Source organism: Anopheles moucheti, chromosome 3, assembly GCF_943734755.1.
Source record: "Anopheles moucheti chromosome 3, idAnoMoucSN_F20_07, whole genome shotgun sequence".
Taxonomy (NCBI): domain Eukaryota; kingdom Metazoa; phylum Arthropoda; class Insecta; order Diptera; family Culicidae; genus Anopheles; species Anopheles moucheti.
In genome coordinates, this window is record NC_069141.1 from 78,910,098 (window position 1) to 78,936,669 (window position 26,572).

Genomic DNA, 26,572 nt, shown 5'->3' on the forward strand with positions numbered 1-26,572 from the left:
TGCTGATACGGCAATAATAAGGTACAGGGGGTTTAATAATGCTTTTTGGTTTTGGTTGATAAATAAGTTTTGTTTGGCAAAAAAAACAAACGGAAACAGAGATATAAACATACGGACGGTTATAATTTTTTGTACAAAATATACGACATGTCGAAGTTCGAATGAGCTGGAGACACGCAAACTCGAAACAAACGAAATATTTAACTGCCTAAAACAGGGTAGCACATTTGAGTTGGTTCGAAATGGTCACACAGAGTGGATAATATAAAGGAGCAAACATTGGCCAATTGGAAGCTGCTAAAATGTTGTATTTTTTATTGTTAAAATAAAAAATGAAGAAAAAAACAAACGAAACCAGCTAAGGAGAATATTCTTCATTGTGTAAGCCACATATCGTTAGGAGCTTAAAATAAACTTTGGCAGTTCATGGCGTTCCATGGAGCAGTGAAACATATCGGAATGCATTATATTGAGTAAGAAAGAAAATATATAGAAATCACAATAACGAGATGCTGAGGGCTGAAGAGTATTGAAATGAGCGATAGAAGTTATTCAATCGTGAGAATTCAATAACTCGTACGGCACGGGTCCTTCACCACAACAGGCACCTGGAACGGCGGCAGGCAAATTGATTCGATGCAATTTTACAAAGGAATGCATAATAAGAAAGCGTTGAGTTTGAAGCGCTTCTCGAGAAGCTTTTTAGCATTCGGCAGGAGAACGATCCAGCAATGGTGATTTTTTTTTATTTGCTACCAGGATCGCAAATACAGAAGGCAAATGAAAATGAAAGAAATAATCTAGCAGCCATTGGATGCTCAAGAGTTCAACCCATAGTGATTGAGGTAGAAACAGAGCGAAAGGCCGAAAGAGAAAGACAGAGAGAGAGCGAGAAGTGTGAGAACTAGGAAAATATCTTTAAAAGATGAGGCAGAACAATCGTCGAAAGAACGGTAATTAAATTTGGAACTAAAAATACCAAAAATAAAATGAGTAAAATACTGCAAAATACACGGAAAATGATGAATCAGTCATGGAAATGAAGAGAATAACAAAACAGACGGTAAAGCAATCGGAATAGAAAGAGTAAGTGGAGTAGTGCTCTCACCTAAACTGTAGGTTCCTGACGCGGGTCAGCAGATCCGCATGTCCCGAAGTGTACTGTTCCATAACATCTTTCACATCGTACGGTTTCTGTGCCTCGCGGAATTTTTTACGTGCCACGAAATACTTTAGCTATTTGAAAGGAACCGCATAAACGGAACGAGGGGAGGTGGTAGAAGGAATACGGGTGTGTGTGTATGTGTCGATGTTGCGTGGTTGTGGTGGAATATATAGGACGTATGATGTCGATATTCACAACGTGGGAAAAAATCGTGTATATGTTTTAAAGATTGTTTCCGAGGGTATATGTGTGTGTGCATTTTACACAAAACAAGGATTGTGCGTGTATTTGCAGTCGTTTTAGGGAGTTTTTTTGTTGATGTTGTAATTGAAGGAATGGGCACCGCAAACATTGTGTCAGCGCCGGTATGTATGCAATTTGTAGAACAATATGTTGTTTTGTAATTGTAACAATTACGTCAACAAGTTAATTTACAATTCGAACACAGTTTGTACATAGTTTGATAAGGTTGGATGTAACAAAAGATTGAAACGAAACGAGTGAATTACATTGGATAAGTTACGACAGCATATCGGTTTAGTACACGAAGTGAGAGAGAGAGAGAGACAGAGAGAAAGGCAAGAGCGAGAAACGGAGAGTGTGTGAATAGTGAGCGTGAGAGGGGAGAAAGAGAGAATAGAAGAAAGAGTGTTATGAGTATCTAATAATGCCGTACAGTACATACAGTATTGATAGAGTGCAAGCACGGTGAGCTAGTACAGTTGGATGACTTAAGTCGACATAAGTCGACTTTCGAAGATTCCGACAGGATATCAGCGGGGATTTTTTTTAGTACAACTTCCCAGTTGAACAGGATTTCTTATTGAGAAGTATTTGCTTTGATGAATTGTATTGTTATACCAGCAATTAAGTAGCTTAATCGTGAACACGTACTGTCCGATATTAATCTATAATACCTTGTATTAGAATAAAATGTAGCTCAGGAAAGCCTGGATGTTTTAGTACCACTCATGTAAGCCCAAGCAAAAGTACCTTTTCTATGACACCCCCCAGAACTCCACCAGATTCACAGAACTCAACTCAATTACTCCATGTTTTGGGGTGGGCAAACTACCATTAAGCCACAAACACAAAACCAAGTTTGGTTTCGTATAATTTCAATCAAAAGGACAACCACTACCCATTCGGATAATCGTTTCGACCGTTGGGGCTGTTGGACAACGTTGTCCATCCCGTAGACCGATGGACGGCTGCCTGCTTTGTCGGTGGTGTGCTGTATATCACCCCAAAAACGTGCACCGCAGACGAAGTTCCGCAAGTTTACTCGGGGAGTTTGTGTAATTTGTATTTACAGCACTGCTTATCGCCACAGGGAAGGAGAAGCACCGGGAACCTTCCACGGTGGTAGTTAGCAGGTAATAAGCCAAGGGAAAATCCTCATCGGACCCGGGAACGAAGATGTCCGTTTCGGTCTTTGGACAAACATATTCGGTGCGTGCGCAAACATTCAAGACGATTTTCAAGAAAACCCGTAAGTGGTACGGGTACACAAAAACATAGGCCAATCCTGACAAAACGCTTGTTCGCTTGCCGTTGCTGGAGGATGGCTTTGTGATGATTTATACGCCGACCGACAAATATTTGTTCGGAATAATTCCCTGTTTTTTTTTCTCTTCGCCACACGCGCACTCACTGTTTCTCGCCCAGTAATCTCGACTGGTGCTGTTGTGCTGTTTGCTGGGGGCGTTTTTGTACCCATCCGGACAGCGATTCCACGCCTGGCATGCTTGTCTTTACACGGAAGCGCTTTAAAAGTTGCTGACTTGTGTTTGTGTTTGTTGCGAAGCTTTTTCGTTTCGCTTCCCGCACGACGACCCAGGGCAGGAAAGCTAGCAAGATCGACGGTAAAGCATGACTATTCGCCCACTGGAAGTTGGTCTTCGCAGCTCCGGGCTGCAAACGCAACGAAATCGCGTTGGAACCGTTGCTGGGTGGGTAGGTTTCGTTTCACCTACTGTTGTTTGCTCCAACTAGTTGGTCAATAATTCAGAGATACTTCGGTCAGCGGTACAGCTTTTAAGTTTCATTTCCTGCTCGCGCGGGTTTAACTGCGGGTTTTAGCGCAGCGCACACAAGAAAGCGGGCACCATTTTTCACATTTTATTTTGCCCGCGCGTCACGGTGCCAATGGCTTAGCAGCCGTGGCGGTGAAACGGAATGGAACAACTATGGCGAAAGTCATGGCGGAAACCGGAAGTGAACGGGAACAGCAAACAAACAAAAAAAAAATGGCACAAACCGGGTATAGTTGTGCTCACTGGCCGCGTGGCAAATGGTGACCGGGCGCTTATTTGTTATGCGCATCAAAGTATCCGGTCGGGAAGCTATGAATAATTTACCGCCACCAGGAAGCGTCCGGCTGTGCTTTGGTGCTTTGCCCCGGCCAGTGCAACACGGGTGGCCACAGAAGCAAACCGAAGCGGCTAAAACTTTGGTGCAAGATTTTTGAGACGCAAGCTCGCTCGAGATGGGAAGATGTTGCGCAAGTAAACCCGGAGCTGTTGTCGAAATGGGATGGAAATCTTGTTGTTTTCTTTCGTGGGCTTTTAAATCGTTTTCCACGGAGAACTAGCGGTGGGACCATAAATGGTTATGAATCCGTGCCGTTCCTTCGAACAAAGTTTTCGGGGAAGCCATCCCCCCTGTATCGGTGGCATACAAGCGAGAAGGGATAGTTTTCATCTCAAGCCCGTAGCCACCACACCATTTTCCCGCAGGAGTTCCGTGGGTGGGAAATTAATTCAATTGTATGTTGTCCAAATCGGACAGTTTAACCGAAGGGGTCGTGGTGTGCCCTAAAGCGATGTTTGCACTTGTTTGCCCTCCACTGCCCCAAGTGGATGGGAGAATAATGGAAGTTTGTTTAATTTAAATACGTATCCACCGTGCAACGAGTGGAGCGGTGTTTGATACAAATTTGTACCTTGTTTGGCGTGGTGGCTGTGGCGGGTGTTAAAATTGTTATTTACACTCCCCAAAGACTAATTCGGCCCACTAGTCGAGTGTTTCGTGTGTTCGCTGGTTTGTGGCATTGGAAGCTTTTGCAAGATTACGACGCTCTGGACGGTATATATCGTACGTGATATGAATGTGCGCGTTTGGTTTGTGTTGTGTGTGGATGTGAACAGATAATCTGGGAAAAGTTTATCATCCAAATGGTATGCATCTATTAAATATGAATTTCCTATCGATTGTTTTACAGTCAGTGCGAAACGCCCTGCGTGCTGCAACTGAGTGTTGAACAATGCATCATCATTAGAATTGTGATTTTCCATTCGTTGTAATATGCAAAAGATGTGTTTGTTTAATACGCTTAGTAGAGGCAGTTAATAGAGAATGATGAGAAATATGCGGCACTGGATAAGATTGATCAGCGAACATGTATGGAACGGTATGGGTTCTGTCTCAGTATGGAATAGATCACTACTACCGCACAGTGAGGCGTTTAGACAGTGGGTGGATATTGCATGTGTTGAGCTGGACTGAGTCGGTTGATGCTACTGCGGAGAGATAGAAATCAGTGACAATACAGAAAAGAAACACACACACATACAAATAAAATAAACACATACACACACACACACACAGACATATAAGTATAAAATCGTATAGAGACATATCGAGCAATACACGTGTTACAGTAAGCGTAAACAAATACATTCACATTGAGATAGTGTACGACAGTGACAACATCAATATATCGACAATATATTATATTTCGAGCAATTCGGGCACACCTAGGAAGTAGAAACCTTGGCAGGTTTTATGGATGGTTTAGTTGTAAATAATCGATGCTATGACACATTTAATGCAGGTGAATCAATATGTATGATGCATGAACACATTGTAAGAATGGAAATGAACAAAAATGAACAAATCAAATCCAACATTGATCAACACACACACACACACCTCTGCACGGTTACGATTTTTGATCCAATTTGAAAAGTGTGTTTTATTGCCATCGCGAGGATTACGTTTGAACAATCTTGCAAATAACATCATTAAACGGTTAGATTGAAGCACGTGTTGGCATGAAAGGTCGCAGCATTGCATGTGGGGAACGGTAATAAAACGTGCCCAAAATCCACTGTTTTAAGTCCCTCTTTGTAGTGCGGATTATTAACTTCAATCAGCTACTGTGTTTGGGTGTTTTTATTACTACCGCGAGGGCCTTTCGTTAGACCCATTTTGCAAACTTTTCTTTACGACTTGATTCATTCGCGTGTGTTAAACCAATTAACAACACATGCAAGTGCCACGCCGCAGCGGATGATTCGTTGGTCAATCTTTTCAAATTTTCATCCTTCGGTACACTTATTTCATGCTGTTTTTTTCATGGCCGATGTCTCTTTGTGACCCTCAATGGGCGGGAAGCCCCATACACCGTGCCAATGGGGGATGTTTTTTTTTGTGTGCTTATTTTACGAGGTCAAAGCCATCCCATTTTTCGAGTTTCCGTTTTTACGACCAGTGGCAATCAGAATCGGATCGGGACCCATTTTTCACAATTGTACAAGAAATACTTAAATCCCACGAATCGGCCATAATCGGGAGCACCAGCCCAAACGTGGGTATATGGGCGAGTGCAAAGATTAAACACCATAAAAGTGTAAGCAGTTTTCACACCGCGATTGCGAGTTTCGATTTGTGGGTAGGATTTATGGTTGTACGTTCGATTCGGGAGTTCGATCGCTGACCGCATGATCTAGGTATGAGTGTGTGTGTGATTTTTTTTATTATCACCGAAATCGCCATCGAACCGTGATATTTACTGTACGGGATTTTATATGTTATGAATTGTTACGGTGCTGAGATGAGGTTGTTTTATGGGTAAGTTCGATAAAAGCCAACGTAACCATCTATTTTTTCACTTTTGATTCGTTGACATAACAAATAGAAAGGATACTTCAGCCTGTCTAGCTTGTCATTTCTTTAATGAAATACAAAGCATGTGAAATATTGTGTAAAAATCAACACCGGAAAACAAAATTAGCAACACAGTTGGTCTCCCATTTTCAACGCTTTTAGTTACATTATCATAATTCCCTTCCCACTGTCAGCATTTCGTTACCATTCGTGCCGAGGTTATGAATTTGATAATCTCCTGTTGAGCATATTTAATCTGCTAAAAAGGTCTGTTTTTGGTAGGATAAAACCGCACCATTTATGTGCCATTTCAACTTATGGAACAACGTACTTTCAAAAAAAATACAAATACCAGGCACGGCACTGTCAAACCAGGGACATGCATCGGTGTTATGAATAAATTTACACCAGCCAAAAAAAAATACACACACGCACACCTTTTTCCCGACCATTTTGACCTCCAGAGCGGAGTGCGAGTGAGTGCAGAATGTAGACGATTGTGCAAAGTGAGCGAAGCAAATTCATGTTCCCATATGGTGCGTTATTTTTCCATGTAATGGCTTTTCTTCTTCTTTCTTTGAAGGCTGAAAACAACAGCGATATTACAATCAAAACATCAAACGGCACCAGGCGTCTCCATTGATTTTAGTTTCACGAAACACCAGGCGTCTCCATCGATTTTAGTTGCGTGAAGCACTAGGCGTCTCCATCACGACCGGAAATGTGTACCACCAGGCGTCTCCATATCAAAACTGTCTTCTTCGAAATGATACTAAATATTCTAACTAAATAACTTATGAAACATAACGCAACATAGGGTAGGGTTTTTGTTTCGACCATTTTTTTTTTGTTATTGCTGAATTTATAAAGCTTTTTTGACTTTTTCACTTCAGTCGGCACCGGAAAACACTTCAGCGAGTTGAAGTACCTTAAACTGAGCATTATTCAATGGTTCATGGTCGTTCATGCTCGTTAAAGGAGTTTGATACGGCGGTACGTGGAAATGAGTGGATTTCAGCGGAAAACTGAAAGGCAAGCTAAAAGCTACAAAACGACTCCCAAGAACTCCACGCACACACCACAAAACATTGAAAGCGTACACGAAGCAAGGGGGAGAAAGAGAAAGCGTGAGCGTAAATAAGAGCCAAAAAAAAAACCCTCAGCAACTTAACGCAAAACACTTCCCCTTCATGATCGGATTGTGGGCGAACCGGTGCTTTTCTGCAATGTGGGAACTGCTTTGGCAGACAGCCATAAAATTGGTTGATTGAATTACATTCCCCCGAGAGAGCGAGCAGAGGAGTGAACATTTCGGCGCATTTTTCAACAAAACCCGCCTTGAGAAAGTACTGCCTGGTGGTGTTCCGTTTGGTTTATGACTTTGTTTCGCCTGTTTTTACCCCGGGGGCAACGGGTACACCCAAAGCCGGGTTTTATGGTTTAAAATGTAACGAACAAAGTAAAAAAAAAGAATGCCGGGAACAAGTTGATGAAGAAAGCATCAGCACAGAGCGATGGGCGGTGAAAATTGGAAATCTGTTTGTTACGGCACGGGGCCTAATAGCTTCGGTGCGATACAATTGGAATCGAATTGAATTGATTTAATTATTGGCAGAATAAATTCCATCAGCGTGCATCCCCGCGACCGTTAAATCACTTTCACGATCGTCTTTCAACAACAAACCGCACCGAGCAGCAAATCACGGTTGGAGAGTTTGGCATGCAAAAAAAAAGGCGAGCAAAGAGACACAGTCGGAAAGGGAGAGGGATGTTATTCAATGCTTAATATTTTAAGAGTGATTTAAGCACCCTACTACGGCGGGGCTATAATTTAATACCACACAGATAACATTTTGTTTAACCAACCACGTTAATTGATGTACGTTCCGGCTGATTAGCTTTAAAGAGAGATTAATGTTGTGGGAGGTGAAAGGAGACACACATACGCACACAAAACAGTGAAACCCACTAACAGCAGCACTCTCATTAACCCTTTTAACCCGATCCATCCCAACGCACGAAGGGGGGTAAGAATTGCCCGCAGATCAAATGAATGAATGATGGACAATTTGCTGGTCGAACGGAAAAGTTGTGTCGGGGGGTTTGTTTTTTTTTTATATCCCGATCATAAAATGTACAACATAAACTGTAAAAGCTGTAGATAAGGTGACAGGAGTGTGTCGTTAATTCTGGCGCCTTGTCTTAAAAAACATCCCCCCAATGGCTTAGGGGGCGTAACGCGTACCAACCTGGCCGAAGTATACCGCTTTTAATGGTTTGAAATCTGTCTTTATGGCTTCACTTTGATGGTTCGTACAACGTTTAAGGTTGGCGATAATAGCCAGAACCACACACACACATACACGCGGGAGAATGGAGAAAAAATCATCCAAACCTCAACCGATAACATTCATCTTCGATCGTTTGTGAGACATTTTGTTGAACCATAGTGTAAAGACGCTTGATCGGCCATTTCGTGTTTGGCTAATCGGTGAGAGAAGAACTTTATCTCGCTCATCATTAAATTCGCCATTTTCGAACCAAAAGTTGATGCAAAATGTGGCTGGCTCTGCAACAGTGTATGTCACCGATGGTTTGTTGTGTGAAATTTTTCGCTGGAATGAGCATCATCCGAGCGGAAAATGAACCCAATTGCGCAACGAAAGTGGCTGCCATTGCTGTGGTATTTTTTTTTTTACCTTGTCAGCACAAATTCGTGACGAGCTTTTCTGAAGGTCGTTACCGTAGTCGTAGTTGATTATTGCACGACATAAAGAGCCCCGCCTGTACGTCCTTCCGGTCATTGTCTGCGATTTTGCGCTCTGACACTGACTGCTCCTTTGGTTATTTAACCTTTATTTTTGCATGCTATTACTACCGGGTTGGGATTCTTGATGGTTTAAGCTCATCATATTTTACACCCAGGTGAAAGGATTGCCGTGCCACTGTTGGTCACCTCGATGACCTTCATGAGCTCAACGGTTCGTTATCCGTGTGCCCTAGACGGTAGCATTGGATTACGGTTGTGAGTGAGTGTTGAATGTCCACACCAGCAATTTCGACTTTCATCACCCATAGTTGGCAGAAAGAGAAATAGAAGGACATTGAACATATTGTCTAAAAATATGTTAAAGTGCCTTCTTTGAATTTCTTGCTGTGTAAAAAGGGCAGGAAACTCAAACGTAAGTGGTCCACGCTCGAAGGTGACTCCGAATGGGGATAATTTTTCAGCCCTCCCTTGATGGTTGATGATACCCAAATTCGCAACGTGATTTATACGTCGCCGGGAAGCACCGGCGGGTGGGCTGATGTTTCTTTGAAGATTTACATCCCGTGGCGCTACTTCATTATCGTGGCCTGCGCAAGAGCGTACGCCAAAACGCAAGCAACGAAGCACATAAAAGCAAACGTTGTGATTTCCCTTGTTTTTGGAGTGCCAATCTCGCCGAAGCGAACCAAACCGATCTCAGGCTTCAGGTTTTCTGCCTCGCCGGTGTGTGCGTGAGCAGAAAGGTAAAACCGTCTTTGGTGCCCGCCCAACCAGCTGAAAGGGGGGCCACCAAAATAGGACCAGGTAAACCAATTCCATTAATATCATCGCAAGCGCTCCGGCCCACGGTAAAGTACGTGGCTGGGATGGATCAGCTTACAGCATTAAAGCTACGCCTTGCTAAACGTTCGTGGTGTATCCCTTTTTTTACGTGGCTGTGTGTGTGTGTTTTGCTTCATTGTCTTAAAAGCTAATTTTAATACCAGCACATCTTGCGCACAAGATGGATCGAGCGGAGAATCTTTAACGTTTGTGATAAACTGCCAAGGGTAATTAAAATCACTCCGCGCGTACCACCTTTAATGGGGCACACGGAACACGCGGGTAATTCAACGCACCTCCTAATTCCGGGTGCCGAAGATTCCGTAATCTGCTAATCGCACTTCATTTGCTGGTAATCCATTGTTTAAAGGGACATTTTATTGCTTGCTTCCGGAACGAGTCGTTGCTGATTGGGAAGCGATAATCAGGGGATTAATTACACACGCTTGATTGTGCATGGGTACAGCAAAGAATTGAGATGTTAATTTACACACGACTTACAGAAGTAATCGTTGTTGGGGCTCTTTAATACTTCAACAAAATACCAACTTTAACCAAACAACCACCATCTCGGTAAAATTCATCATATTATTAAATGCTCCATTGTTATTGGTTTGCGAAGTTCTCCCATTGGTGTACTCAAATCATTAAGTTTGGTTCGTATCAGCTGGTCCCAGCTCTCTATTCTCATACACCTCGTGCAGCCCTCGGGGCATGTCTACGAATTATCTGCTAATGATAACCTTGATAACCTACAAACGAGCATCAGATACGAAACAAGCCCTCCAGCATCGACAAATGATAAAGACATCTCATCATTCTCCGTTTCGGGCTTTCGCATCCACACAAAGCATGTACTCGGCAAGATAATCGCTTGCCCGTCGGACATTATTTGGACATAAATTTGACAGATCTGTTACCATTGTCTAACTTCTGTCACACGACAGGGCCCGCCGGCGGTCTTTGGGACGTAGCGTACCATTGTCTTTAAACATCGAGATTGGGCAAAGATGCGACAAAAGGGAATCACATTTTCCACTCCATGGTAGACGTTCGCTAAGAGGCAGAGGGTCGCACTGTTTAGGAGCTTTGTTTTGTAGTCAAAATGTTTCGTGCTGGCTTCGCAGCTACGTTCTAGTTTATTGATGGATTCCTTTCGTTAGCAGAATTTATGGTATCAAATTTGTCTCGCAACGAGATACACTCTCACTCCACGAGCGGAAAACAATCCCTTGGCGTCCTATTAAGGTTGGTTTTGCTTTTACGCCGAAGGTCCGTCGGTTGGTTATACAGACGCTGTGTCATGCGGTTGACCGTTTGATTGGATTTGCTTTGTACGATTTGCATAGGTTATCCGTCAGCGCTGTAACCTTCCAGGCATAATGAAGAAAGAAAACTGACAGTATCACAACAGGATGATAACAAAAACGAACCGATGGCGGGTGGACGTTGCCTTAGCACCGACAAACACCACCAACCCAAAACACAGTCGACAAATTTTGTGCAGTGTTAATGGTAATGCCGACAGGCGTAATAGTTTCGACAAACAATCGATATCGCCGGTCGTTGGAACTGAGGTCACTGCGACTATCGTTCCTTCAGTATATCCTTCTGTGTGTCCCGCAGACTTTGTCCTGAGGATGCTAAGGTCAGAGGTTATTTTTACACGTCCTTCGGCCATACGCGGATTTCCGAACGTTGCTGCGACCTGGTCGTCTAGGTAGAGAAACTTCGGACACAGAATCGTACGCGCACCGGCGAATGGCTAATGGCATTCCAATAACCGGCCCTGGCCGTCGTTTTATGTGTCTCCAATCATCCGTGCAACGATGTCCTTCCGGCGATTCGTACCATACGATCGAACGAAACAGCCATCAAGGTGCTTTACTTAAACAACAACCCCCTATCCCGGGTCAGCGGACTGCATTCGATACCTCATTACCGTGTGTTTTCATGCTGCAAGAACCAACCTTCTTATGGTGCGCTTTGCAAGACGACAAAGGATCTACCGGGTTCTGGTTCGTCTAGCGTCTGGACGACAAAATCCTCAACGATGACCAACCTTTAAAGCGCCCAAACCAATCGAAGAAAAACTTGCCCACCGACAAACATGTTGTGCTCTCGTCAAATCGTCCTACACGGCCACCATGCCGCCCGCCAGTATGGCCGTGCCGCCCGTGTGTGTGTGTGAGGTGTGTCATAAAAAAGCGAGAAGCAAATTTACGCTCATAAACTTTCACCATTTCACCAAATTGCGGACACGTTTAGCGCGCACCGTTAAATGGTTCGTGAGTGACACACTTTCCCACACGTCACCCGTGAAGAAACTTTGGGAGTTTGGACTGGACTTTATGGACTTTTTTTTTATTTTGTGTGGTATTTCTAAGCGGAAATATATGTTCTAGCCATCGTTACCATTGAAAGCGACCTAATAGACTGTCAGTGGCGTTATAGTGGGTCCGTGTGTGTGCGAAGGCAAGGGTCATAAAATTTGTAAAAAGAACTCATTTTATGGCAAATGGCCAATGACACGCAATATATGTTTTTTTCCGTGTGGCAGCACTGCTGAGTACAGCGAAAACGTAGCACTGTCATCATAGCTGTCTCAGTTTAGAAAACATCGGTTTAGGCTACAAAATTGGATCAAAGATCGTAAATATAAAAAAGTAAATTTGAAAACAATAACATTCCAAACAGATAAATAACATATAAATAATAAATAAATAAGCAATCGAAGTTAAAACAATATCAACATTTAAAGCAAAATACGCAACGGACTAAAAAGATTAAAAAAATACAAGAAAAATGCGTTAAAACATAAAGTGAATAATGATGTGGAAAAATTAAGAGCAACTTTCGTAACAACAAAAACTCATTTTTTTGACAGTTCATTACACACACACACTACTAGAGAAAATAAATACAAAACACACAAACACACAGACAGAGACACACGTGGGACACGCTCTAAATGGCTTGTAAAGAAAGCCCCGTTACAAGTGACAAAACCATTCCTCAGTGTTAGTGTGGTAGTAGTTAGGAAAGAACGAAACGAATAACAAAATGGTGTACCAGAAGAAACAAAACATAAACAGATCCCGACTAGCGTCAACGGGGTGTAGTTAGAAACGGCGGTACAAGAGAAACAGATTCAAGGTGTTGTTAAAGTGTACAGGAGTAGTTGCGAGTGGCAAACAGCTCTGTTAGATGCTATGAAACGGGCTCATAGTAACGGGTGGTTTGAGAACATTGGAAAGGGAGCAAAGGTTTACAACTAGACAGCGGCACGCGGCCCGTATCGAGCAGAAAAAAGTAAAATGTTTGTGTGTGAGTGTCTTTATCGAAAGCATTCGTTGCATTAGTGATGGAACTCATAAGTTTAGTTTACGGTACACGCACTTATGGGTAGGAGCAATCATATACTAATATAATTATATACTATTGATGGTTTGGAAAGTATTTTTTTTCGCAGCAACCCTTGCGTTGCTTGAATTTTTTTTTTGGTTGTTACACTTTCCACCTTAACAACAGCATTTTCCGATCGCGAATTGTTAACTTACACACAATCAAACATAACAAACTACTACCAGTTCCCGAGAAATGGGGTTGGTTTGGGGGGTGGGTGAAGAAAGAGGGGCGGGTCGGGTGAGGTGAAGATATTTGTTCGTAACATTAGTGGGTTGGTTCGAGTAGGGTTGAAGCATTAGCTCGCAATGGGTTTTTTTTGGTTTTTGTTTTGTTTTGTTTCGACATTTTGTGATGGCTGTACCTAGTTTGAACGTTTTTCACGCGGCCAAGCAGGTCGACATGTCCGGCGGCGTATTGCTCCATGACGTCTTTCACATCGTACGGTTTTAAGGCCTCTTTAAACTTGCGGCGCGCTACAAAATACTTCATCTGCGGAGTTTTGCAATCGTCGTGCGGAGGAAGGCCATTGCAAAAAACGGAAACGAAGAGCAGAATGGTGTAAGTATGGAGTTATCGTGATAAATATCGTGCATTAACATATGGTACTACGTTCCCGTACGGCGTGTTCCAGGGCACGGCCAGGTGCCTTGCAGCTCCGAAAATCTCGATCTCTCTCGCATGCATTACCTTTTCTCCCGTCAGCCATTTCGCGTGATGATGCTTTACCCAATTTTACGCACAATAAATCGAATTATGTTAATACCAGCAAGCGTGGCATCCTTTGATCTAAAGGATGCACGATATACGTTCGACGTGTATTGCACGTGCCCTCCCTGCAGGTGATTACGGTACGAAATAAAAGTCTTCTCACGCATCCAGAGTGCAGCATTAACGCTCATTTACATCGTTTTGGGGGATTTTCGGTAGCTTTGGTTAGCTATTGAAATTGGTTTAAAGCGGCACTAGCACAACTTTTGGCGTCAATAATCCCTCAAGGCACTTCCGGTACATAAATTACGCGATCACACAAAATTACCACGCACTGGACCAAGCTGAAATATTCCCATCCCCACATTGGCGCTTTGCAGTGCGCCTGCTGGAATGCTGCTCACCCAAATTGTATGTCGGTGCGGATAGGCATCTCATCAGCAATGGTATGGTAACTTACCTTACGGATGAAACGGATGGCCCCCTTGTGCTGGTTCGTTAGCTGCACACATCTCGGTTCCTCATCTTCGTCTGCATCAACGGCATTTCCACGGTGGAAAGTGGAAAATGTGCCGGTGTCAGGATCGCCACGCCAGGTGTATCGGGTGTCGGCCAAGTTATCCAAATGTGTGTGTGTGTGGGGAGGGGGGAATTTGTGGTGGTGTGGAACATTTTTAAAGGTGTGTGTGTATGTGTGCGGGAGAGATTTTTTGTTGATGTCGTTGAAGCACCCCGTCCAGGTGTTGTACGGTGTGTTGTTGTTTCGGATTGGCAAGCAGATTAAAATTAATTTTGAACAAACAGAGGCCGTTTTGAACGATTTCACCCGCGTTGCCAAAGCATAACCGTTGGATAACGTTGGATATTACGACGAAGGAAGCGTTCCGTTCGTGATTTTTTTTTTGTTTGGTTTGTTATCAGCGGGAATGTTTTTGGTACGGTTTTCGAATTTTCGAGATGAAAATTGGGCGCATGAACGGTGGAAGGGTGGGAGAAGAAGAAGAAAGAAAAAATGTAATTAGAAATTGAGTTATGGAAAGTTGAAACCTTACGAAATACGTTCTAATGCTAGTGTCTAATTTATTGCTTTACAAGAAGGGAGGATGTAAATTGTTAAGGTGATGAGAACATTTTTCACTTTCCGGTTTCTGGGCATACGGGCAAAACGTGATTTTTGGTATCGTTTCGTTTGTTTGCTTTGGAAAGAAAACTTTATTGTCGTTACTGGTGCGAGGCACATATTTACACTCGTACCGATGAGTACGAAGAATAATAATAGGGAGGGAAGAATAATGACCGAAGAGCTAGCTAATTTATAAGACATTGCAAATGTTTGTGTTGTGCTGAGTGTCTCAATGATGTCTGTCTTGAGCTTCTTAATTATCGCTATTATTAGGTTTTATAATTTAATTGTTTAATGCAGTCCTTTATAGGAATATTAATCAAAAATACTCTTACACCTGTCACGGATGGCAGTTGACATTTAACGTTTTATCGATGGGTGCGCCATCTAGTGGGAAAAATGGAACAATCCTCAGTGTTGTTTAATTTGATCATTTTCTTTACTTTTGCACATACACAACTTTATGTTCATTGCGCGGAAGACTCCGTAAACTCGTTAAAAAGGCACCTTTTACGTGCCAGACACATTGAATGTCTTTAATGCCCCTTCCGCCCGAAATGTACTCAGCAACGCTGCGAAACCCCAAAGGTTATGAAAGCACGATTGAATTGCTTTTGTCATCCGACAAGCAAACGCCCCCACACGCTCCAGATTGCTGCTATCGTTGTTGCAGAAGGAATCGAAACACATAACCGGCTACCGAACCGAGGCGCTAACCTTGCGTAATGTCCCAACGGTGCCGTCGTGCCCGTTGCACCGTTACAATAAAATCAATGTGTATGTGTCGTCTTTTTAATTGAATTCTTGATCGCATTCGGCAGGCATCGCGCCGGATCGGGACTGCATTGTTCGAGAATTGGGGGTGCTTTCTTTGTGCTGGTGGCCTTGCAGTACCGGCAATCTTCGGCCGAGAAGATCCACTAATTTGTGTCTCTGGTGGGATGTACATTGTCAAGTGAACAAATTCCAGCCAAACCGCACATGGAGCATGGTGCACTCGGGTAGCAAAATATGGAAATATATTCCAAACTTACAGGTTAAGCACTACAGCAAAGGGGATTTCTATTTAACCAAACAATCACCAAAAACCACGTGCCTTTTTTACTTATGCCCAGAAATGATCGTTCTGCTCATTCTCGGCAGCTCCAAAATGCATGGATTCGAAGGAAAAATGTTCTCACCCCCTTACCAACGCTATGACGTTTTGCACTGCTTTTATTCTGTACTGCTACAAGAAAAAAGGTTCATGTTCATCTTTCGAAACACATCTGTAACTGTGGGCACACTATTGCGGAGGGTATATCAGCATTAGTATTTGAATAGTAGTGAGTACAAAAAGTGATATCGGCTATCGTAGGATTCAAATATTCACACGGTGATTTTGATGCTAACGGTGGTTTGTTTTTTTTTTTGGTTGTTGTTTGTTTTGGAAATGTTTAAAGTAATAAAAAAGTTGTCACTGCTGTTAAAGGTACATAGTTTATTTAGGCTGCTAGTTAGAAGAATTAGTTAGGTGTTTATATGTTTGTGTTCGTATGGTTTTGTTGTTTAATTTTTTAAATCTCTGATGTGGAGTATTAACAGTAGTGAATTTTGACTATTTATTCTTACACTGGTTTGCTCAATGGAAGGCTCTTTGTTATCTTACACTATCACTAGTTAGTTATGTTCTATATTTCTATATGCATACATACATTCTGTATATACAAAATGTACATAATCGAATGGAAATTGTGTTTTGGTGAATGTAACTATGAACTCATCAGCAGATATTCGTGTGTGTGTGGAGTATTGCTTGTGATGTGATGTACGCACATGTGGTGTATTAGGGACGTGTGTGTGTGTGTGTGTGTGTTTGTGTGTATGTGTTCCGTTTTCCACTGTGTGAGGTGGGTGGTTTGATGTGAAGTAGTTTGACTAAACAGCTACCAAACAAACATGACACATTAGCTGCGAGTGTGAACGAGCAAAACAACGAGTCGCAACAGCAGCAACAGCAGGAGCAGTGTGAAGAGCAGTATACAGAGGGCACAATTAAAGCAGAACAACAACACTCACACACGCACACACATATAGTTGCAAAAAAGGGATGTTTAAAAACAGGAAAACAGAGAAGCAGCGCCACATACAACGATAAAAACAAACAAAAAACGCAGAGAAAACACAACAGATAGATAGAGCGCTGGAAAGCGCTGGTTCAGCAGTTGGTGGAAATAGAAGAGCAAATGGATACACTCTTTTATAGTTGAAAGCAAAGCTTTTCTTTGCGTACATTTTCCGCATGCAACAACACAGCCGGGGCTGCAACAAACAACAAAAAAAAACACAAAGAAACATTTCGTGCAGTTGGGCACGATTTGTTTGCGCATCCGCGCGTAATCAAGTTCAAGCGCCACAGCAATAATTGAGAGTGCAGCAGAGTGCGAGTTGCGGATGATGCGCACAGTTAAAACGCGTAATGTGTTTATGTACAAGTGTTATCTTGATGCCGTTTGCTGCTGTTTCTTTTTTGGAGACATAATGCCTTTTACACACCTACACATGCAAACACACGGGGTTGGGACGGGGACGGTACCCGGCAACGGGCTGATGTTGGTGTTATAATAAAACAAATTAGAAAAGTTCACAGAATTGCACATAATCACGCACATCAAGTGTATCGGTGTGCACGGTAACACGCAGGCCACCTGAAGGATACGGTGAAAGACGGTAGAAAAGGAATGTGGACATTAACACTAGTGTACGCGCTAGCGCAAGGAGCTGGGCGCAACGCAAGCAAGATACGGGCGAGAGATTGAGTAAGTGAAGGATTTATTTTTAATTTTCCCCTTTTTTTGTTTTATTTGAAGTTCCCTTTAACCATCACGGCATCAGGCAAAGGCCGCACCGCGCCAGAATAGTTGGAAGCTTCGGCGAAAAGAATCCAATCAGCTTGATGGAGCAACCGAAAGAAGACGAACGCTTCCGCGGCGAAGGAGAACAAAAATAACTACCAAGCACGTCCAGTCAATTCCGCCGGCACTTAGCTGTTGCCCTTACGTACATCCTGCATCTCAACGCGACTTCGCAGTTTTGTGCCGTGCTGAAGGGGGGTTTTTTTTCTTCTTGTTTTGCTGAGCTTCCACCGAATTGTTTGCCTTGGTTTCACTTCCCTGGTAAAGGATACTGGGTAAATTGAATTAAAACGACACGATACCAGGTAGTGCAGGTACGGCGAAGTTCCTTGCGTCCGGTAAAGAAAATACCCGCCGGTTAGCGGTTACCGGTGAGTTGGACGGTTAAGATTGTGACAACGCGCGGTCCAGGGAATGGTCATTTTCCAACCTTTTTTTTTAACGACCACTACTGCTACCCGTACGCCGCGCGGGTGCGTTCTGTGCTATGATGTGCTAAGAAAACGGTACGTGAGAACCGGTTCAGTATGCTGGTTCCATCGCTGGTGATGAAATGATTTTGTACTTTAGCGTGCGCTCGACCCCGGTCACCGGTTTCGTGGGTCAGTAAAATGTGGACCGTGGGCAATAAAGCGAATATTAGCTGTGGTTATGGCATTTCTTGGGCGATGTTTAAGAGCGACAAAAACGAATAGGAAGTGAAGAAGGACGTGGGCTAAATTTGACTCCAAGCACGTCTTGAATTATGTTTGTCAAATTAGGCATCTTGCTTAACTTTAACCTGAAATGAATCGGATTGACTAAATAAATATGTTGCTGGCGAGGCGAAGCAAGCTGCATTTGCTTGAAGATATTAAAAAAATAAAAAACACCTTAAGCAAGAAAAACGTAAAAAAAATCATGAAAGAAAATAAGCACCATGAAATGTGCGTGAATTTACTATTAATTTCCATTCCGAAAACATATTCTCATTTCTGAGCGAAACGTTTCCAAACGTCACGTCACGTGACAGTTTGTGAATCGCAACGCCTGGAGGTATGCAATTAGAGTTACGAACATATTTTTAGCTAATCATGACCTACTAGTACGATGGGTTTAAAGTGCATTAAGGTATTCAAAATACTTTTACAAATTGTATTTGTTTCGTGTGAAATACGTTGATTTTTATCCCTCCTAAATGCTGAGTAAAATATTGTTAAACTACTTGAACTAGAATTTTAAAGGTCAGATTTTAGAAATTTCAGAAATTTTACATGATTTATCAGATGAAAAATCAGATGATGAATAAATTTTGATCTATAAAAATATTAAAAGAAACTATTAAAACTGCTTCGAATTCGAAATTCCTCTATAAAACACACTATTGCATACCCACAGGCGTGCTCATCCAATACAAAACTCTGCTGACGCTAGCAATATAATTGTACTTTTTAAACCAATGGAGCACATATGCAGAATGGATCTATGTTTATACTATCATAATCACAAAAAATCTCAAGTCAGATACTCTGCCAAATATGTCTCCAGAGCCACATATGTAATTGGACTATTAAATTATGATTTTTAAAGCAATTTACTATTCCTTTCTTCCTCAAATTAAATAAAAATCCTTCGTAATTACGAAGTCAAAACTACGAAGTAAACGGAGTGTAATGAATGAGTCCCAAGTGCATACAGGATATCTGCGATACGTGGCCCAATTCAATTGGCAAACATAACTAAACGGCATCGATTGGAAGAGCTAAACTGGAAGGACTAGAACGGTAGAACGGTAGGAGATTTTTCAATTCGCGAACCTGCTGTAATAGTGAAGTTGGAGTTTTTTTTGTGAAGTGTTAGCACGATCGATCACCCGGACCATGACTGGGCGGGAAAAAATCCCCTCCCGAACGTTTCGAACATGATGCATACAGTGTGGTGTCCCCACTTCCGTGCCGTTAATTACGCGCAGTGTTGTGTTGCTTTTGTGGATGCAACTCTCGAGTGGACTTCCCTACCTGCGAGCTGATTGCCGGAAGCAGCGACGGTGGCGGCCGCTGCCGCAGCAATCGCCGTTGATGCCGACGACCTGCTGCGGAACAGTGACTCGAACGGGGTCCTGAAACGAACGATCCGGTATCGGTGCGATGGCTGCTGATCTGCTGCCAGCGTCTGGGACACAAGCTCGTCACCCGCGGCTACCGGGAACGAAGAGGAAATTCGATCAATTATCGATATCTGGTGCCGGTACGGTCGATTTACCGGTGGTGCGGTGATGGTGTTGGCTGCAAACGGTCTCGATTTAGTCACAGAGTTTTGTGGATATGTGTGTGCAGGAGTTTTTTTTTGTTTCTGTGCGCACCGGTTTGAACCAAACGGCCGAGAATCGGCCGGGCCCGTTTGAACGTGCAAGTGATATTTTAGCCACCATATCCTGTGTAGTTGGTAGGAAAACCGTTCGAGAATGCTGGCACAGGCTGGACGGGGTGGATGCTTTTATTTTTACTACCCAAACCAATTCCCCAAAAGGATCTACTTCTTAACGCTAGCCCGGAAGCTTTTCTACTCTACTCAACGTCAGGGATGATATGATACCGTTCGTTTACGCCTACAAACAACCCGTGGAGAGGTGTGTGTGTTTTTTCGTATGCAATTTGTGGGTGTAGATTGACGAGGATGAAGATGAAGAACGAACATGAGCGATGTAGAAGCTGTGTCGAGTGTTTACGCTAAGCCTATAACGTTCGACGTTGATGGACTCCCAGAAGTCTTGCAACGATAAACCATCCCCAGTTGTTTGTTCCCGTTTGTCTACGGGTATTCGCTTACAGTTTTTATCCCAACCAGAAAAAGTATCGATTTTTGATGTCTAGATTTGAGGAACTCTTGTGCAATAGCTTCACTGTTGATTCTACTCCCCAGCCAAAAGCCAATACGCCGGGACGCTCGAATCCATCCATCGGATTTTGTTTTGTAAATCACGTTTTTGGCTGCCCCAGCAAAATCCAACCGTAAAATATGACCGACTACAACGACGGGCCAATGCCACGGAAGCAGCGAGACGATCGGACGAGCTTCAGACGAGCGAGCCGTGACGCCTTACAACCCGAAACACAACAAGACCAAACACGAGACGCTTCTGAGAGGGGTTTCGCAACCGGAATTGCTTATTCTGCAACTGGAAGAAACCTCTTTTTCGCATCGATCGAAGAAATGGTTCGCCGGTTAACAATGTCAAAAGTACCCAAGGATGAAGATATTGCGGGAGAAGCGAATGAAACCCCTCACGGGGAGAAGCTGAAAAGGATTGCCGTACGAGGACATCCCAGGCTGACGCGAGTTGCAAACCGAAGCAAGACGTACCCTTTGTTTCAACAGAAACAAGGTAAACAATGGAGCGATTTGGTACTACCCTCCGGGTGACGATGCCGTCTATGCCGAATTCCTATAATCTATTAAGATCTTTTCTAGCCGATAGCGATACCCGAACCTTTTTATGCGTGTCATGCGGAGCTACGTTTTCTCGAGCTGTTGGAAGGATCTTCTGCGGAAGGATGATGCAAAGCGTTCTCACTAACGAAAGCCCTTACCTCGGCAACTTTTCCCATCAACTGACCTGGGACACGTTGGATTACGCGCAGCCAATAGCTCACGGAGAAAACAGTTCTCTACCGGAGCTTTAACTTTTCGCTGAAGCGAAGTTCTGGAGCGATCTTCATGCGATTGCCCACTATCCGGAAAGGTTTAGTGACTTCATGAAGCATGCCTATTTGCATGCGAATGGTACTCCATTTGCGTTTGGTTGGTATTTGAAATTGGGTATCTATTGATTTAGGATACGGGCATAGGCACATTTGATGTTTGGGGGGTTTTGTGTCCCATCAGCAACTTGAAACCATCGGAGATGATATTTGGAATGGAAAAAAAACGTCAAAGAGTTGATTTATGCCATGCGAAATGACTCCATCCACATTAGAAGTACAACGCTTTTCTATTATAGTTGAATATATCTTTGCCCAAAAACTGCTGACCTTCATCGTTTACTGAACTCTTGACGTAAATCAACCATCCGTTAATGTTGTCGTCGTTTCATTAGCGTCGTATGGAACACATCGTACCAAGAGAGCAAACGTACCGAATGAAACCTTTCGCACAGCTCCTCCAACAATTACCCATCTCTAAATTCTAACCCTTTTTTGGGTCGACTGGCTGGCGCTGACCTTTCGGGCGACAACATTATGACACTTGTGGCTAGACATCGGTCAGGCTACCGCAGCTACCGAACCCCGCACGGCGTTAATTGGCCATCATTCGGCATTCGGGGGCGACTCCACATTCCAGACCGGATGAAAATTGGGATTTTAATGGGAGCACCTTGCCAAAGTTGATACAACGATTGGCGTTGGTTGGAGGGCTTTCCGACGCGCCAGGGAGAAAGGTTACTAAATTAGTTAAACTGTAGCTTATACCAGCGCGCAGAACTTTTTGGAACCCAAAGGTGTAAACTATCTCGCATTAAGAAGCGAATATGAGCACACTCACACACACATGCATGCCTGTGCGAATCAGCGAGAAATTTTTGGTTAGAGCCGCTAAACTTGGTCTTGAAAGGATACGTCCCGAAACTAGCGCTCAAACACGCACGTGAAGATAACTGTGAACTTTTCCAATTATTGGCACGAGTTGGGTTGGGTGTGTTTAAGCTCGCTTTGCCGCGAAACAACAGACTAGAAGGCTAGACTGCTAGAGCACTACAAGCTACAGAGCTAAAAGCCATCGAGTACACCATCGGCAGGAGGATGCGAAACGCATTAAGGACCGTTTACTAAAATGTGAGTGCACGTGGGTTGGATGTGATGATGTGGATTAAACCGTGTGCTAAACCTGGTGACCCGGTGGGTAAGCGGATTAATTAGAAAACGGTGTCATTCGCACGCTTCATCTCATCAAAGCGATCCATTTGGAAGTGTTTGGAAGTGGGCAAGAGACAGGAAGCGATTAACGGGTGCAGCATGCTGGCGGAAGGATGCGCTCGCAACCAACAAGTTTACAGCCGTGAGATTTGTGTGTGAGCTAACGAGTGCGAGCTACAAAGAACTGGCTACCAGGAACTAAACAGCTTAAAGTCGAGCTTAAAGTCGTTTGCTTTGTGTAGGTGCGGTTTGATACAAGTGGCATCGAAAACCTGCTGGAGACTGATTTAAAGAGCGTTTTTGTTTGTACAAGGTGGCGATGTGGAGGAAATAACAAACTTTCCACAAACGAAAGTGATTTTTATAGCAAGATTAACAAGAGAGAGAGAGAGAGACAGAGAGACAGAAAGAAAAACTGAGAGAGAATATAGGCAGTAAGTAGATAATGTACAAAAAGCATTATTGTTAGGTACATTTGAATGTTGCTTTGTTATTTGTATATTTGGATTTTATGGAATTTCTTTGAGCAAGAAACAATAGAGCGAGTGTGAGTGAGATAAGCAGTGCGATCATGTAACTCGTTCGGTCCGGGGGGATTTAGACGATCAATTGAAAGCGAACGGAAGAGAAAATTTGTGAAAGTCCGATTGACTGTTTATAACTCTTAGTTTTAGTTTAGATTGTTTTGAAATGGCTGTTCAGTATCCATAAATAATACGAAAAGAATAATGTTTTGATTAATGCAATACTCCGATTTCTTGAAAATTGCAACCTATTAAGATTTTTGCAAATGGGTTAAATGTCTCGTATCTGCAGCTCATAAAACTGAAGAAAATGCCGCCATGGGTGAAGGTTCGACTTCAATTTTAACACTTAAAATCCATCAAAGTAGACCGGATTTTCTAAAATGAGCACCAATTGCGGAGTGCTCACGAGCACCCGGAGCGAACGTGTTGCATGATCGCACTGAAGGGACAAAGCTAGCGCGAGCAACAAAGTTAAGTGAGCAGGGGTTCAGTGATAGTGAGACAAGGTAGTAGAGCAAGTAATATTTAGAGTGAAACGGTAGTATGTTTTCTTTTTTTTTTTTTGGTTAAGAATAAAATTGACTGATAATTAATTACGCACTGTTTGTGCTAACTAGATGGTAACTCATCGAGTCAATGGTTGGTTGTGTGAAAAATGATAATTGTCTGTTAGTATGCTGCTGGACGAGCAGTTCTTTCTGCAGCTGCCCGCAGAGTAGGATCGGCAGGGCGGACGCACCGCCGAACCTGAGCATAGTGGGCACGTGCCCAGCGGCCTCGCTAGCGTCAACAGCAGCAGAGGAAGTAGTAGTAGCAGTAGTAGTAGTAGTAGTAGTAGTAGTAGTAGCAGTGGTTCTAGTTGTAGCAGCGGCAACAGCAGCGGCAGCACCAGCAGCATTAGTGGTAGTAGTAGCATTGGTAGCATGTTTATGATTAATACTAGTATTGTCATTGAGCAACATATTACTGTTAAGGGCAACGGTAGCGGCGGTGTGTGGTGCGCTCTCGTTTCCGCTGCCGCGCCGCTGTACGGCCGAGGCGAAAATGCCACTGACGAAGCTGCTGCGCCGCGATGACGATGGTCCACCACCGCCAAAGTGGCCACCACCACCACTGCCGCCGCCGGTCGAGAGGAAGCTACGGCCGACGATCGGGAGATCATTGCCGGTGGCCACCAGTGGGCCCGCGCCGGCCGGAATCGAGGACACCGAGGCCAGCTCAAGTCCGGCTGGGTTTCGACACGACACGAGTGTGGAAAATGGACAAGCAGCAGACAAGTCCGTGGTGGGGCAAAAATGCGATTAAGAGAGGTGTGCATTTATGTTGTTTTGTTTGTTTTCGTTCGTATTAAAAGGAATGTTTTTATTTCGGGGAGGAAGGTTGCATACAGTGCGTGCGATTGAGAAAAGGGTAGCAAGTATTTTTTTTTTTGAGTTGGTAATATCCGGTTGTAGGTGTGTGTGTGTTTTTTTTGTATTTTTTTTTTCATTTTGCAGTGGTCGGTTTAAAGAAACAGATTGTTTAATTTTCAATTTACCATCGTACAGCACACAGGTGGCGACAGGGCGAAGAAGAAAAATAAAAGAAACAAACGGAATAAATCAGACTGGATGCATTTTCCTTTTGGCACTGGGCTCGCTGGGGTGGGTGAGTGGGTGTTTATTTTTTTGGGGGGAGAAGGGTGGTTGATGACGGGGGGAGTAGGTGTTATTTGTTTCTAAATTCTTTTTGCGTCTGTAATTTTCATCATGGTGCGCTGGTTTGATTTACGAGTAGGAAGTTGTGGTGTGCGGTAACCGGCCAGGAGTGAGTGGTTGATGAAGTAGGGGAGTTCTGGGGAGTTAGGTATGGTTGGTGCGGATTTGGTGGTCCAACCTCCCAGCCAAAGCAAGCGAACAAACCAAGACCTGGTGGTTAGTGGACAAGTCCGGACGGGTAAAATGGAGCTTTCCGGGATGTGTTTTAGAAGGAACCGCGCCAACAAAAACTTGAAACCCGGTGGGTTGGCCAGAACTGTCTTGGGTTGACCTCTCTCCATAGCCGTCGGGAGGCTTTTTCATTGGGGCGGAAAAGAACACCGCTACGTGATCTCAAAACCCCTGGCAGAAAAGGTACGGGATAGTAGCCAGACACGTTGACACGGCCGTTGGAAACGGGTGCTGCTCCGAGGAACAAAAGGACAGAAGATAATTAGGGCTCATTCATAGACACGCTGTTGTGCCCGGGGTTTATAAGTATTGCGAAAATAAAAAAAAAACGGGAGAAAAACAAAAAAAAGGGGGATGGGGCGAAGATCTGGCCACTGCGTTCCGTTGCGCATGGCTGATGAGGTCACGTTTAAGAGCATTATCTTCGTCAAGTAGCAAAAGTAAATGAAAGTATGGAAAAACAAATATGACAGAAAAACAACGGTAGAAGAAAAAACAACAAACAACTGGAAGCGAAAATAATAATTCCTTCGTTCTTTCTTTTTTTTTTTAAACAAAGCGTGCTACCAGACGCCGTAGTGTCTGGAATTACTATCCCCACGAAGTAGTTTCACTTGTTGGAAAGCTTCGCGTTATGTCGGACTAGGGAATGCAGACACTCTGTGTTTCTGCTTCTTTTTTACTTATTTCGCCTGCCTTCTGCGGGCCACGGATGGCGTCAGGTTAAGGGAAGCGAAACGAAACAATGCGTTCGCTAGAAATGTTTAAACTAGTTTGCTTGTTTAGATAGTTTGTACTGTTTATAAATATTTAATGACGGTTATTTATATACGGTATTTAGCTTTATATCTATTGTTGCGTTTAGCAAATGCATTATATTTAGCTCAATCTAGATATATATGAAAAAAAAACATTAAACAACATACGGTATGATATTGTAACAATTTTAGCAAACAACATTTACAAAATAGACAAAACAAGACACTGGGATCAGGCGGCTGCCCACCTGAACGATGTAAATGCTGAAAGCAAACTTCAACATCCCGAAATGGAATAAGGAACGAAAAAAGAAGTTTAACACCCACAATACACGTGCGACATAGAGCTGAATAAAACATCAAACAAACCGAAAAGGTAGAAACATTAAACTCCAAACAAATGAATAAAAACGACAAAAAAATAAGAACGATTGCAACAATAGTAAATCAATAAATCGAAACATTGAAATATGAAACAACAACATGGTATTGGACAATTTGATTCAAATTTTAATAAAGTGAGAACAAAAATAAAAATATATAATGTAAAAAAGTTTTTAGAGCTATGCAATAGATGTTGGAATACTTAAAAAAAACATAAAACACAACAAGCAAATGAAGCACATTGGAAATGGAAAAAAGGTAATAAAAAAAGGATCACACTTAAAACAATCATAAGAAAGCAAA

General features: G+C 43.1%; 1 protein-coding gene across 5 annotated transcripts in view; it reads right to left on the reverse strand.

Moving 5' to 3' along the window:
* LOC128304599 (potassium voltage-gated channel subfamily KQT member 1-like) overlaps nucleotides 1–26,572 on the reverse strand; it is a 161,538-nt gene that overhangs the window by 25,832 nt on the left and 109,134 nt on the right. For 4 of the 5 annotated variants that reach the window (XM_053041806.1, XM_053041803.1, XM_053041805.1 and 1 more), the window contains 2 exons: nucleotides 14,224–14,294; nucleotides 13,417–13,544 (listed from right to left, as the gene is read on the reverse strand). In XM_053041806.1, the coding sequence (XP_052897766.1) occupies nucleotides 13,417–13,544; nucleotides 14,224–14,294 (199 nt within the window). Of the gene's footprint in view, nucleotides 1–13,416; nucleotides 13,545–14,223; nucleotides 14,295–19,777; nucleotides 19,958–24,166; nucleotides 24,428–26,572 lie in introns of all 5 variants that reach the window. The other variant, XM_053041802.1, reaches the window with a different exon arrangement.